Source organism: Vombatus ursinus, unplaced genomic scaffold (assembly GCF_900497805.2).
Source record: "Vombatus ursinus unplaced genomic scaffold, bare-nosed wombat genome assembly UNPS02014802.1, whole genome shotgun sequence".
In the NCBI taxonomy this organism is placed as follows: domain Eukaryota; kingdom Metazoa; phylum Chordata; class Mammalia; order Diprotodontia; family Vombatidae; genus Vombatus; species Vombatus ursinus.
Window position 1 is genome coordinate 4,993,172 of NW_020954580.1, and position 15,837 is coordinate 5,009,008.

Genomic DNA, 15,837 nt, shown 5'->3' on the forward strand with positions numbered 1-15,837 from the left:
ATATATATATATATATATATATATATATACACACACACACACACACACATACATATATATAATACATATATTTTATATATTTTATATTATATATAATATATACATATGAGAGAGAGAGTGTGTGCTTTGCAAACTTTCTAGCGCTTGATATAAGTGTTAGCTATTATCATAAAGCGATTAAAGCAGGGTTTTTAATCTGTTTTGTATCATGGACCCCCTGGCAGTCTGGGGAAGCCTGAGAGCCCCTTCTCAGAGCAATGTTTTTAAATGCATAAAATGAAATGCATAGGATTCCCAAGGAGTCCAGTCGTGTTGAAATATAGTTACCAAAATATCAAAGTAACAAGTTCGGGATTGGGAAGGGGCAGTGTGGGGACGAAGGCCACCAGGACGGTTTGGTGGGATAGATGAAAGGCAAAGAGGGCTCCCAAGGGGCATCCTGGGACTCACAGCCGATCTCGAACCAGAACTCGAATGAGGAAGCCCCGGGCCTCTCTGCTCAGGCTGAGGAACGTTGTTTCCTCAAAGGCCACGTTGTAGTTGTGGATGTTCATCAATGTCGTCCGGTCATTCTCCCCAACAAAGGGCGAGATCCCAGTCAGACTGCAGAGGTTGGGCGGGAGAAGGCTGTTAACAGGGCTGGGAAGGGGAGGAATGCAGGAGGATTCCAGGGGCAGAAGTAGAGGGAGGTGAGGGCTCGGAGGACACAAATTGGGGAAGAAGGCAGTTGTCAGGGTTATAGGCAAAGGGCAGGGCCCAAGTAGCCATGAAGACCTAGATTTGAGCTAAATAGGGATCAAAGCCTTAACATCTCCTTCTCAACCCATCCCATCTCCCCTCCCCTCCCCACATTAGGTGGAGAGAAAAGAAAGCCCTGAAGGGGCTCAGCCATCAGAGAGGTCTTTACCAGAGGAATGCAACAACACCCACAGGCCTGTGGAAAAGAAAGGAAGGTGTCATCAGCAGGGACCCCAGTGTAGACCATATCCCTCCTTCCCAAATGACTTATTATAGTTCTTGTTGTCTTCTTTGGTATCCTCAGCACCTGGCACACAGTAACCTAACCCCATTCTCCCTCCTGCCCCATAATTACCAGACATCAGTGACTCTGGACACAGGGGTCTGGTTGACAATCTCTGGCCCCACAAATTCAGGGGTGCCATATTGGCAGTACTGGGGCTCCTCTGGGGTCAGCTCCTGGGCATTGCCGAAGTCACAGATTCGCACTTGCTCCATGCCCCCGGCCCTATCCCACACCAGCAGGTTCTCCGGCTACAGGGGACAGACAGGAGAGGATGAGATGGTTCTTTGTAGGTGCCCTGGTCAACCTGGGCTCTCTTAGGGTCAGACCACTGTTGTTTGGCTCCCCATCTGCTCAATCAACTGCCAGCCTCCCTTCCCCTTTGCCCTCTTCTCACCTTGATATCCAGGTGCAGCACCCGGCTCTGGTGAAGGTAAGCAAGCCCCTCCAACACCTGCCTCACATAGGCCCGGATCTGGAGAGACAGTGGGGCCCAGAGCCCACAGGGGAAGTGGGGCATACCCAGAACTGTTATCCAGGTAGAATGGATCCAGAGTAGAAAAAAACAAGCTTGCATAAGCTAATTAGGGCTCAGCTGTGATATAAGAATGAGCCTGGGAGATGGAAGGCAGGTGTGGGGAAGAAGGGCATTGAAGAAGAACAGTTAATCAGTTAATAAGCATTTATTTAGTGCCTACTGTGTGCCAGCTACTGGGTTAAGCACAGGGCATACAAACACAAGCAGAAAAAAAAAAAAGACAGTCCTTGACCTTAGGGAGCTTACATTCTAATGATGGGGGAAATTGTTTAAAAAGGAGCTGAAAAGCAACAGAAATTGTTGACATGGGATACCTTTGGTAATTATCATCTGATACTAAGAATAGATTCTGGGGTAAATTTCAATGGGGAAAAGAGGGGAAAAGAGGAGAGACCTTTGAGACCCTGGATGAGGGAAACTGAGCTCTGTAGAGAATGAATTGGGGGGGGGGGTTGGTATCCATCTGTTTTAACACCTTTTTAAATTTTTTTAAAATTTTTATTTTTATTTTTTTTATTTTTAGGCAATTGGGGTTAAGTGACTTGCCCAGGGTCACACAGCTAGTAAGTGTCAAGTGTATCCATCTGTTTTAAAGGACTTAAAATTCTGCTATGGATTTTTGGTCAAGTTGTTTCCATTTAGAAATTACTAATTTACATAACATTAGCTGTGTGACCCTGGGCAAGTCACTTAACCCCATTGCCTAACACCCCCCCCCAAAAAAAACCTCCCCAAAAAATTACTAATTAAAAAAACTAATTACTAGATAGTAATGTTTGCAAAGGCTGGAGCTGTTTCCAATGCACCAGGGCTTAACTGGACCAAAGGGGTTCCTCGGGGTGGTGTCTATGTTCCTGTAGAGGGCACTTCTCTCTGTCCTGCCCCACCCACCTCCACCAGCACCACCATGGACAGAGCCATCTCCCCAGAGTCTGGTCCTAGCCAGCTTAGCCGTTGCAGAGGTTTAGACAGGAAGAAGACAGCCCCACACCCAACTCCACCCACCCCCTGCCCTCACCTCAGACTCACACACGGTTGGTTTCCTGGCCATTCTTTCTAGAAGCTCTTCTGTGCAGCTGAATCCAGAGTCAAGGAGAAAAAGGGCCTGGATCGACCCTCATCAGCCCCCTGGGCTCCCCCCAACCTCACTGGGGAAGGCCAGTCATAGTAGGTCTCCCCAAAATGCCCCTCCCTCCCCTGTGACAATGTGTGCTTCCCGCCAGCCCCCTTCACACCCTCTCCTCTAAGAACAGCTCAGCGTTAGACAGTGACCATGTCTCCCCACAGCCCGTCCCCTGGGTACAGTTCAGTGACAATAACAAGTCCCCGTCGCCTCTCAAAGGCTTCATGGAAGTAGATGACACAGTCATGCTGGAGCCTGGCCAGTAGCCCGGCCTCCCGCCGTGCAGATGCCTTTGGTTTGGCCTGGCTCGGGATGAACTTGGCAGCAAACTCGAGGCCAGAACTCCGCTCCACCACCCGACGAAGGTAGGAGAAGGCACCTCTGAGACACAGGTAGGCCACGGGGAGGGGTTAGGGTTTGTTCCCCAGCTCCGGGACCTCTGTACTCTCCCCTTCTTCCTTTTACCCTCATCCCCCAAACCAAAACTACTAGACCAGGGGTGGGGAACTGTGGCCTCGTGTGGCCTTCTAGGTCCTTTGGTGTGGCCTTTTTTTTTTTAATTTATTTTTAATTAATTTATTTTGATTTATCAACAATCACTTCCATATGCTTTTGAGTTTAAAATTTTTCTCCCCCTCCCTCCCCACCACCCTCCCCAAGATGGCGCACAATCTGATATAGGCTATACATATACATTCCTATTAAACATATTTTCACATTAGCAATGTTATAAGTAAGAATTAGAAACAATAGGAAGAATTTGGTGTGGCCTTTTGACTGAGTCCAAGTTTTACAGAGCAAATCCGTTTATTAAGGGGATTTGTTCTGTGAAGTTTGAATTCAGTCAAAGGGCCGCACTTGAGGTCCTAGAGGGCCACCTGTGGCCTCGAGGCTGCAGGTTCCCCACCCCTGCCCTAGACATTCAGCCTCTCAGAGAGACCCGGATGTCAGGAGTGGTATCCACTGCCCTACCTGCCGATCTCCTGATGGATATCATAAAAGTCACTAAGCCTCCGTCCCCGAAGATCTTCATCTCCCCCTCCTCCTTCAATCTCCATGGATGTCTGAGCTGGAAGAAAGACAAGGCAGATGGATGGAAGGCTAAAGGGTAGAAAGCAGGGATGGAATGAAGATAGAGAAAAGGAGCAAGGGCCAGGAAGTTGAAAGTGGGCCAGGAAGTGGCAGATTGGGTAAGGAGAAAGGGCTAAATGTTTTGGGGGCAGTAGCTAGGGATTAGGACACTGGGGTCCAGAAAAGAATGGCTAAGATAGAGTCCTAGATTTGGAGTCGGGAAGACCTAAGTTAAAATAGTGCCTTAGATAATAATTATTAATTTTATGTGACACTGTACAAATCACTTAACCTCTCTTAGCCTCAGTTTCCTTATCTATAAAAAAAATTGATAGCCTCTAAGATCTCTTCTAGCTCTAAATCTGTGATCCTATGAACAGAGGAACTGGGCACAGGGAGTGTTGGGCCACAGGGATTTCTTTGTGGACCCTGGGAAAAGGGAGGTGTGAAAGGCAGGGTCCCTAGGGGAAAAGGGGTAGTAGGTATCGCCTCCACCCTAACCCAAATGCAAGAACCCTACCAGCCCAGTCACCTGTTCGAATGGCAAGCTCAGCCTTGCAAGATACCTCCCCTGCAAGGTTGCGAGCTGTGCAGGTATAGACGCCGCCATCTTGGGGTCCCGTGCTCAGCACGACCAAGGAGCACTCACTCTCCTCGTACACAAAGCTCACGTGGCTGCTCTCCTCCAACAGGGCCTCCTCCTGTAGAGCAGGAGATCACCTCCACACCCTGGCCCCAATCACACCCAAGCCCCCACATCTCCCCTGTGCCCCCTACATTCCTGATTCCCCACAGGGATTTCAATTTCCTCCCAAGGTCGACATTCCCCCCTTCAGAATGCTTGCTCCATTCAGAGGGCTCATCTCTTGTAGCATCTTCTCAGAATAAGGAAATTCACGCTCTACATAATCCCCCTGGGACCCTCTCAGGATTGCTTCTATTCTCTGAACACAATCTTTCTTCCCTCAGTCCTCCCTTAGAACCAACCCCGCATCTGGGGCTATCCATTCCCTTCATTCCGCACTCACCTTGTACCACATAATGTCTGGCAGCGGCTTCCCTTCTACCACAACGGCAAAACGAGCCGTCTCTCCAGATCCAACCTCCACATCTTCCATGATGGACTCAAACCGAGGCGCCTCTGAAACACAAAGGAGTTGGAGTAGAGGGTCTGAAGGAGTGACTCTTCCTTGCTGGAAATTGTACCTATTTGTTGCAGTATATAGGGTATTTCAACCCCTCTAAGGGGGTCATGGCACTCCTCAGCTTGAAACTGTTTGGTGGCTCCCTATCACCTATAAAAATTGGCACTCAAGGCCCTCTACAATCTGGTGCCATCTTACTTCTCCAGCTTTAGCTCACTTAATTCTGCTGTGCACACCCCATGCCCCACTAAATTGGACTTTGCTTAGCCCCCAAACCTACCCTGTGCTTTATTTTTTTAATCTTTTTTTAATTTTAGACTTGAATACTAGAACTTAAATACATAATACAAAAGAAAAAACATTATAAATTTATATATTTAGATACTATATCATAATATATTCATAGATTATATATTTACATATATATATTATAAACATAAATTTAAATGGTAAAACTTAAATATAAAATAAGAAAAGAAAAAACCATGTCATGTGCACAGCAGAACATGAGAGAGGATTAAAAATATATAGCAATAAATTTCCATTTCAAGAAAGCCTATATATTAAACACTGCACGTTGCGTTAAAAGCTACCCGTCTTTTCTTTGCTTCCTTGTAGGTTTCTTTTGTTCTGTGCTGTACACTTTTCACTTTGTTCTTTTTTTCCTTTGTCCTCCCCCCTTCCCTCTCCCCATCCCAGGCTACAATTAGGTGTGGATATATTTATATATAGATATGGATACCCTGGCGCTTTATTAATTCCATGCTTTTTCTCACATGGTTCTTTATGCCTGGAATACTTCACCTGTCGAATTGCCTTATGATCCAAATCAAATTCCACTTCCTCCAGGAAGCCTTCCCTGCGCCCTGTCCCCTACCCCAGTCAGCCATGACCTTTTTCCTTAAAGGCGCACCCAACATGTTGTATTGTACCCTTTATTGTACAATGCACTTTTTGTGGATTATTTTGTGTTCTATTTGCCAATGTTTATCACGTCCTCCTTCTGAGTTCTAAGAGGACAAGCACTCTCAAGTTTAATCCCCCCAAAGTCTAGCACAGGGCTCCATATGTAGTGGGCACTTCATATAAATAGATATCTGTTGGACCTAATTGGCCTAAATTGAACCAGTCTGGCTAGAGCCTTGCAAATGCGACAGACTCATTAGTGGCTCGAAGCACTGACCCCAGAAACCAGTAGGAGGGATCAGAAGGAGCCCCAGTTTTGAATAGAAGAAGTCAGAGGTTGGTCTTGGGCACAGCTGGATAGAAGATATGCAGAGATGTGGAATCTGAGTGGAAACAAACACAAACTAACTGTGAGTGCTTGGTGCTGATTAGCTGGGCAGCTTGTGCCAGCCTGATCGGGGAGATATGAGGATAAGATTTCTGTGTGCTGTAAGGTGGTGCTTTGAAAGTTTCTTTTATTTGGTTTGTTGAGAGTTGAATCAACTTCTTTCCCTTAAATGCTGGCAAAATCCCTTTTAAAAAAGGCAGCTGTGGCTCAAATAAGTATTGGCATGAGCCCTGGACCCCAGGCCCACCTGCGAGTTCCAGGGTGATGGAGCAAGCCTGGGTGCCATGCCGGTTTCGTGCTGTACAGCTGAGGGGCCCCACATCTCGTCGATTAACATGGCAAATGCGCAGACAATACTGGTCATCATCTGGTTGGCTCAGCTCATACATTCCTGCACGTGCCTCCAACAGTGCCCCTCGACAGCTGGAAGGGGATAGAGAGGAGAGAAATGATCACCCTCAATGAGGGCTGCGAGCATTATAGCATAGACGGAGCACAGATTGGGTAGGGTTGAGACCACTGCTTGGGGCTAAGACACGGTAGAGGGCTGAGGTGAGAATGCCCTGAGTAAGGAGGAGCAGAGCCAGTAGTTAAAAGCACCTCCTCCAGATGACTTGGGCTTCCACGTGGTTGAAGGTGACAGTGACACTGACCGGCTGCCCCTCTACCACATACACCACATCTGGCTTGTCCAGCACAACAGGGGCTTCTTCTAGAACTGGGCCTAGAACAGAATAGATGGAGTGAGGAGGGGGGGAAACACATGAGTCTACCCAGAGCTATAGAAGTAGGAGAGAAGAATCCATCATAGAAACACAGAAAGCTAAGAGCTGGAAGGGACCTGAGAACTCATCTGATTCAATGCCTGAGGAGCACAGAGGCAGGGATGGGACCTGAACTGAGGTCCTCTAATCCCCTTTCTGGTACTCTATCTCTCTGCTTCCCACACTGGGTCTGATACTACCCCTTCAACCCAGTCTATAAGGTGACACCCTTCTAAAGAAAGACTCTTCACTTGTTGGTACAAATTGTATGTGCATATGTCTTTCCGGTATTGCCTGTGGGTGTTGTAAACTGCTAAGTATTTCCCTGGTGGAAGGCAATGGAACTCAGCCAAAGTAGGTAGAGCTTTGCAGATATGGCCACTGGGAGGACTAGCCCTGGAAATTGATAAGAGGAGACCCAGGAGCAGGGCTAACCCTGAGAGGCAGAAGGAACCTGAGACTGGAGCTGGATTAGAGACTCAAGATAATGAGATTTTTTCCTATGGCAAAATGGTGGCATCACAGGAAAGCTGGATAGGAGGGGGTAGGTAAAGGAAGGCGGTAGCTAGTCAGCCGCGAAGCTTGTGCCAACCTTTACAGCAAGATTAGGGCTATCTTATTATTAATAATAACTCCCATTTATATGGCACTTCATAGGTTATAAAGCACTTTCCGTCCAATTGCCTTAGGTAATACAAGTATTAGGTCTATTTTATAGATAGGGAAATTAAGGGTCAGAGAAGGTCAGGGTCTTGCTCAAGGTTACAAAACCAGAAGGTAAAGTTGAGGCTCAGCTTCTGAGTACTTCTGTTGTACTGTAGGAAAAGGGTTCTTAACTTGTTCTGGGTCATGGACCCTTTCAACAGTCTGGCAAAGCCTATTCTCAAAATCATAGTTTTTTTTTTATTTTAATTTAATTTTTTTTAGAATTACACTTTTAAATGTATAAAACAAAATACATAAGATTACAAAGAAAATCAATTCTATTGAAATATAATTACCAAAAGCTTTTTGTTAAAGTTCAGGGACCCCAGGTTAGGAACCCCTGATTTAGGATGAGATTCCCAAGTTCAATAGCTCTACAATTCTATATCATACCAACGTTGTATTTAACCTTTGCTCCCTTGAATTCTAGTAAAGCTTTTTCTGTGAAAGACTAAATTTTGCCTTTTAAGGCTAGAACCCCTCCTGGGTCTCCTGTCATGAATTTCTGGGGCTAGTCCTCCCAGTGGCCATATCTGCAAAGCTCTACCTACTTTGACTGAGTCATAGTTCCATTGACTTCCACCAGGGAAATACTTGGCGGTTTACAACACCCATAGGCAATACCTGACAGGCATACGCACAGATATGCTCAGAAGAACTAAGAGGAAGGAAATGGGTTATTTCTACCCTTAGGCCAAGAGAATCTAGGAGAACCAAGAGTAGCCTGCAGGCCTAGGCAGGTGCTGGGGCAGCAGGAAACACAGGACACAGTAAGATGAGTAGGATGCTGTCAAGTAGAAATCATATAAGGCATCACAGAAGCTTAGAAGCTGGAGGTTCTAATGCTTGGTCTGTGGTAGGGCTAGGAAAATTTATCTCTTTTCTTCCCTGGATTCCCGGTTTATCATAATCCCTTGCCCAGCACTGTCTTACCATATCGGGTTTTCTTTCAATCCCCATCTAGGACCGCTTTTCCCCCGTCACTCAACACCATCCATAGCAGGTTCTAACCACCACTCCTACCCTGTCCCCATTCACCAGGGATCAAGAGCATCCCAAAACCACCATCTAGTAGGCCACCTACCCCGTTCCAAGAGCTGCACGGGTTCAGAAGCTGGGGAAGGCTTACTGCTGCTCTTGACTGTGGTGCTGAGGACTCGGAAGATGTGTTGTGCCCCCTTGCGCAGCCCCATGGCTGCCCAGCTTGGCTCCCGGAGGCCCGTGGCCAGAGCCGTCCATTGGCCTGAACCTACCACTTGGTGTTGAACTGTGTAAGTCAGAGTGTCTGGATCTGATGGAAGGAAAGCAGGTAGCAGACACTTCTTTGTAGAAAGGTTTTCCTGCCCCCACTCTAGTCCCCAAAACTCTTAGACAAGGCTTTTCTTCCCTGTTGCTTTCCTGGGGAAAAGAGGGACTCCTGCTATACCAGACTTGGAGAATAAGGGGAAGAGAGGTGGTAGGTCGGGGTCCCAGTTACTGGACACACAGAGTAGAAGGAAATATAGTACGTCATAGGATCACAATGTCGTAGTTTTAGAGCTGGAAGGGACCTTAAATGTTATCTAAACCAAGCCCCTCATTTTACAAATAAGAAAACGAAGGTCCAGAGGGGTTAAATGATTTGCCTAGGGCCACACAACTAGTAAATATTGAGCCAAGATTTGAACCCAGGTCTTCTGATTTCAAATCCAGTTTTGCTTCTATTACTTCATGTTGCATCATGTGAGCACAGCCAAGAATGCCTGTCTAAGAAGAAAAACTGAGGCACAGAGTAGGAGCATAGCCCCAAACAGTCCCAGGATAGAGACCCATATATTCTGCATCCCCAGCCCAAGGGCCAGATCAGTAGTTTAGCAGACACAGCTGAATGTAGTGAAATATCTGTTTCTTAAGCTTTAACTCCCAGTGACGACTCATAGCTGATGTGGGGAGGGAAAGGAGGGGACTAGGGAATGGAAAAAGGGCTGCAATCTCACCCACCCAAACCTGCTCTCCTTTCCAGCAGCCTTTCTCCTCTCTGTTTCTCTCCATTTAGCAAGCTTAACTCAACACCTGTGGCCCTCCTTAAACCTCTATGCTCCCCTACGGCAAAACATGCCCACCTGGATTCCTGGTTTCCCTCTACAGCCCTGACTTACCAATGGCCATGTCGACACTTCTGGGAGGGTTCCATTTGAGCATAACCATTCTCCCAGTCACAGTCACCACCTGTGGGGGCCCATCAGGAGGACCAGGCACTAAATCTGAAAGCCATGACAAAAAGCAATTCCAGTGAGGTGGGAGTAGACCCCATATCTCAATTCCAGTGAGGTGGGAGTGACCCCATGTCTCCCTGGAAGGAATGCCAGAGTCACAAGAGCTATCCAAGTACCATTGAGTAAATTTCAGGCATAGATACATCAGTTATCACCATACTACTACTACCACCACCACCACCACCACCATCATCATCATCATCATCATTAATCATCCTGCCTTAATAGACAATCTTTGTGAATTTCTGTAGCTAAAAACTTTTATCATCCAACTTCCTGTAGTCTGACTTCTTTTTCAAATTTCTAAATTTAATTGTTTTTAATTAACAAAAAAAAATCTATTTTTCTCCCTCCTACGCCCCACCCTCATAGAGAAGAGAAAAAAAAAGAAAACCTTTGGAACAAACATGCACAAATTCCCACATTGGCCATGCCCCAAAATGTATGTCTCATTCTGCACCCTGAGTCTGTCACCTCTGTGTTAGGAGGTGGATAACATGCTTCATCATTGGTGCTCTGACTTCATGGCTGGTGACGCATTGATCAGAGCTCTGAAGTCTTTCAAAGTAGTTTGTCTGTTCAATGTTATTGCTATTATAGAAATTATTCTTCTGGCCCTGTTCATTTCACTCTGCATCATTTCCCCCAAGTCCTGACTACTTTCTGTCACCAACTTGGTGATGAGCATCTCCAAACTGAGCTAAACTGGTCCTCTGACCAGAGCGAATCTAGGGAACTCTCTCTACAAATACAGGTTGGCCCCTTCTTGGCAACTTGGTCTTAGAGAGGTGCTCAAATAGAAAACCACTAAACCGTGCACAAGGATCCCTGCAGGCTGTACATGGACTTAGTTTTTAAATATGATATTATATGTTTTGCATGATTGCACACGTATAACTTATATCACATGGCTTAGTGCCTCAGGGAAGGGGCAGGGGAGGGAGGAAAGGAGAGAATTTAGAACTCAAAAATTTTAAACAATAAATGTTAAAAATTGTTTTTACATGTAATTGGGGGAAAATAAAATATTATTCAAAAAAAGGAAAAAAATGAAAGAAGTAATATTACCTATGTTTTTCTACATTTTTATTTATTTTGTTAAATATTTCCCAATTACATTTTAATCTGGTTTGGGCCACACTTAGGAGTGTTGTGGGTTGCATGTGGTCCCTAGGGCCAAGATTTGAACCCAAGTTTTCTAACTCTAGACCAAGATATCTTAACTTAGAGTCCATGCCCTACCCCCCCCCAAGCAGTCTGTGGATAGATTTCAGAGGATCCATGAACTTGGATAGAAAAAAATACATCTTTATTTTCAATAGCCTCTAACTAAAATTTTGCATTTCTTTCTATTATGAATTTTTACAAAAAAACCATTATTCTGATGAGAAGTCCATAACTTTCATCAGCTTGCCAAAGAGGTCCATGACACAAATAAAGGTCAAGAATCCCTGTCTATTACATGAACTGGTACAAAGTGAGGTGAGCAGAACCAGAAGAACATTGTACACAGTATCAGCAACATTGTGAGATGATCAACTATGATTGACTTAGCTCTTCTCAACAATACAATAATCCAAGACAATTTCAAAACACTCATGATGGAAAATGCTATCCACACCCAGAGAAAGAACTGATGGATTCTGAATGCAGATCAAAGCATATGCTTTTCACTTTATTTTTTGTGTGTTTTTTTTTTACTTTTGCTCTGTTTCTTCTTTCACAAAATGACTAATATGGAAATATGTTTTACATGATTGCACATATATAACCTATATCAAGTTGCTTACCATCTTAGGGAAGAGGGGTAGCAGAAGGGAGGGAGAAATTTTGGAACTCAAAATTTTATGTAAAAATGAATGTTAAAAATGCAAGTAATTGGAAAAAAAATAAAATACTATTTAAAAGAAAAAGAAAAAAAAAAGAATCTTTGTCTAGTTCAGGGCAAGCCATACATACTAGGCCACCAGACAGAACACTATGTGAGGTGCATAAGCACCTGCTATTGATTATTTGATTCTGGGATGGAAATTGCCATTAAAGTTCTTCTCCTCAACCCCCACTCCTTCTAAAAATAAAAGGAATGCCACAGGAAGCTTTTAGACAAATGTCCAATTGCCCCCAAGGGGCAGCTCTTTCTGACCTAGGGATTCTCAGATCTAAGGCTGGGAAGGGACCATCAGAAGATAGTGGTCAGGAAGGAGGTCCTCACCTGTGACATAGAGGTGGGCGTAACAGGCAGCCTTGCCCAACTTGTTAGCGATGACGCTCTTGTAGACACCAGCATGTTGTGGCCCCACCATTGGGAACACCAGTCGATGTACATCCCTGTCTGGGGAGGGAAAGGAGTACAAAGACAAACACAAGGTGAGAGCTAGGGAAACTCTACAAAGGCTGGGATTCCCATAGCTCAATTGAGACCCTGAAACGTAGTCAGACTTGGGGAAACCCCACAGACAAGGGTTATGTGCTCACTGGCATCAGCCACATCCTTTTGCCGGCACCCAACAAAGACAAAGAGGAAGGATGGAGAGAGCAGAAGAACGGTTATCTTGGGTCAGAACCCTGGTCTATCCAGCTCGAGATGGATTCCCAAGTCTATATTTCTAGCTTTGATTTTTAAGGCTCATGATTTGTAACTGGAAGGGACCTTAAAGATCATCTGATCAAATTACCTCATTTTACACATGAGGTTCAGGAAGAAGTGCTTTGCCCAATGTCCCCAAGGTCACACAGGTTATCTCCTAGCCTTCAGTCTCAAATTTCTGTTGAGAATCTTGGATACCCCTTCACTTCAAATTAAATATCCCTAAAACTAGAATGATTGTCTCTCTACCATGCTCCACCCTCCCCCCCAACAAAAAAAAAAACAAACCTAGTCCCACCCTCTCCAATTTCTCTATTTCTATTAGTAGTACCTCCAATCTCCCTGGCACCAGGCTTGGAATCATCCTTGATTCTTCCCCCTCTCTCTCCCCCTACAGCAGTAAATCACTAAATCTCTTTGATTCTTCTTCCAAAATGCCTCTCACACCTTTTCCTTTATATTTTCATCATAACCATGACCCTAGTTCAAACCCATAGTCTCTCACATCTGAACCAAAATAGTCTAGAATTAAAGAATTTCAAAATGTCATAGCTGAAAGGACCTTAGAGATGATCTTATCCAACCCTCTCATTTTACAGATGAGAAAACTGAGCCCCAGAGGGCTGAAAGGGCTTACCCAAGAGCCCACAGCTAGCACCTCAGATAGCACCCAAGTGTAGTGCTATCCCTAGTGCACCACACTAGCTCTTCCCTCTGCTCAGTCTTTCTCCCCTCTGATCCAACCCACACGTTACTACCAGGTAAATATGACAACTTTTATAAAGATTACACAACTCTGCACACACAACTCATGGGCTCAGAAACTTCTAATGACTCTCAGATGCCTACAGGACAAAATCCAGACTCCAGGCCTGGCCCACAAAGGCCCCTACAACTGAGCAACTCCCTGCTGCTCCAGAATAAGTTCCTACCATGTCCCTGCAGAAGCCCACTGAGCCCCTCCAACTGTCCACTGTACTTGTTCTCTGAAAACATTCTTAACTCTGCATTGGCATCATGCTCATGTCATTACCCCTACCTTAGGGGAAACCCCTTCCTCCATGCATCGATATTCTCTTCTTCCTTTAAGGCCCAGTCTACTTCCTTAATGAAGTCTTCTCTCACTGCCCCTAGCACTCAGTGATCTTTCCTCTCATGATCTCTGCTATGTTTAGTCAGTTGTTTTCAGTCGTGTCTGACTCTTCATGATCCTATTTGGGGTTTTCTTGGTAAAGATACTGGAGTGGTTTGCCGTTTCCTTTTCTGGTTCATTTTTTACAGATGAGGAAACTCAGGCAAATGGGGTTAAGTGACTTGCCCAGGGTCACACAGCTAGTGTCTGAGGCTGGTCTTAGGTCTTCCTGACTCCAGGCTTGGCAATCTGTCCACTTCAAATACACTGTATTATATTGCCTTGTGTTGTTAGTTCACTTTTCATAGGTACATGTCTTATCTCCCCAATTAGACTGGAAACCTACAGGGGATAGGCAGTATGTCTTAAATAGCTCTACCTTCCCTAAATGGAGGTTAATGCCCTATACATAGCAGATGCCCAATGTTTGTTGAGGGGGAGGACTTTGTCTCTAACAATGCTACCAAGGGATATGCTGCAGGAGAATGCACATCAACATGGCCCCAGAAAGAATGCTAGTCTTGGAGTCAGAGGATCTGGGTTCAAATCTTGGCACTGTTATTTATAACCTGGATGATTTTAGGCAAGTTAATTTCTGTCTCTAAGCCTTAGCTTCCTCATTTATGAACCATGGATGCTTGACTAGCTGCTGATAACAATAATAATAGTCCTAATAGCGAGCATTTATAACACACTTTAAGATTTTCAGAACACTTTAAAAATGTTATCTCCTTTAATCCTTACAACAACCCAAGAGGTAGGTGCTATTATTATCCCCATTTTATAGATGAAGAAACTGAGGCAGAAAGTGGTGAAGTAACATGACCAATGTGGAAATATGTTTAACATGATTGCTTATGTATAACATATCAGATTGCTTGCTGTCTTGGGGAGGGAGGAAGGGAAAAAATTTGGAATTCAAAATCTTATAAAAATGAATTTTGAAAATTATCTTTACATGTAATTGGGGGAAAAATACTATTTACATTTTTAAAAAAAAGAAAGGCTAAAAAAAAAGGATTTGAACTTATGTCCCTGATACTATTCCCATGCTCTATCCATTATGCCACCTAGATGCCACCTTAGACATTCCCTAAGATCCTTTCCAGGTTGAAATCCCATGACTTCCTTGAATTAGTCTCAAAGGTCAAGATCACCAATCCCAACATTCCTTTTTTCCCTTGATAACCATCCTGCCACGGCTTTATCTATGACCACCGAATTTACCTAACTTTAAAACTGCACAATTTACAGAGGGAAGAGGGAGATACTGCAGTTGTGAGCTGCCCCTACTAGAAAGTTTCTCTTCCCTATGAGCCCCTTGCCTCTCCTAAAAATCTAAAGCTAAGCACAGAGAGAGAAATTCAGGCCCAGAATCATAGACAAGGTCAGGGGGCATGTATGCTGCTCAGCAGTCACACGAGGGAAAGGAGTGTGTTGTGCCCTGTCTATGGTGGTACAAGGTGGCAGTATGAGAGATGAGGTGGCATGAGAAGAGTAGATGGTAGGGTTGTGGAACAGCTGGAAGAGAAAGGCAGCATGTAGCTGTGAAGGTAGACCATGGGGGCCCATCCTCATTATTCGTGCTCTCTGGTTGTCTAAGATCCTTTGCCCTCAGCCCCGTTGGGTCTTTGACCCTGGCCAGGCAAAGGGTCTGGCTGAAGTGGGCAGACAGGACAAGGAGAGGGCTTACAGAAGTTGTCAGAGAAGAAAGATGGGCCCAGGTAACCAGGGCCCTAGGTGACACCCACCCCTCCTTCATCTGCTCCCCTTCCACTTCCCACCCCCACCCAAGGGGTTTCAGTCCTCCTCAGCTGGACACCAGACACCTACACTGCGTCATTCGACGATCATCCGAACTCTGGATGCGCTGGCCACTGTGGAACCAACTGATGGTGGGGTAGGGCAGTCCAGCCACCTGGCACTCCAGCACTGCCTCCTTGGCCAGTCCCACCTCCAGGTCCATCAGCGGCCTGAGGAAATCGGGCATAGACAGCCGCTCCAGCTCTCCCTGCTCAGGCTCCTCAGGGATCGAAGGCATCTTCTCCAACTTGGAGCTATAACCAATGGTGCAATTGCTCAAGGAAACCGAAGGACCTCACCTTGCCCACCAGAGTGGAAGACTACCGCCCCTCACACACAGGCTCCTAAGAACTAGCTTCTCTCCCTGTCCCAACCAGTCTTCCCCACCTTGGGGGAGCA

General features: G+C 45.4%; 1 protein-coding gene across 4 annotated transcripts in view; it reads right to left on the reverse strand.

Moving 5' to 3' along the window:
* Positions 1-15,837, reverse strand: part of SPEG (striated muscle enriched protein kinase) — an 81,105-nt gene that overhangs the window by 18,434 nt on the left and 46,834 nt on the right. For all 4 annotated transcript variants that reach the window (XM_027873802.1, XM_027873806.1, XM_027873803.1 and 1 more), the window contains 15 exons: positions 15,469-15,692; positions 12,129-12,248; positions 9,800-9,904; positions 8,746-8,952; positions 6,793-6,916; positions 6,440-6,615; positions 4,782-4,894; positions 4,286-4,454; positions 3,655-3,751; positions 2,863-3,063; positions 2,578-2,635; positions 1,419-1,496; positions 1,094-1,272; positions 908-934; positions 451-603 (listed from right to left, as the gene is read on the reverse strand). In XM_027873802.1, the coding sequence (XP_027729603.1) occupies positions 451-603; positions 908-934; positions 1,094-1,272; positions 1,419-1,496; positions 2,578-2,635; positions 2,863-3,063; positions 3,655-3,751; positions 4,286-4,454; positions 4,782-4,894; positions 6,440-6,615; positions 6,793-6,916; positions 8,746-8,952; positions 9,800-9,904; positions 12,129-12,248; positions 15,469-15,692 (2,031 nt within the window). The remainder of the gene's footprint in view (positions 1-450; positions 604-907; positions 935-1,093; positions 1,273-1,418; positions 1,497-2,577; positions 2,636-2,862; positions 3,064-3,654; positions 3,752-4,285; positions 4,455-4,781; positions 4,895-6,439; positions 6,616-6,792; positions 6,917-8,745; positions 8,953-9,799; positions 9,905-12,128; positions 12,249-15,468; positions 15,693-15,837) is intronic.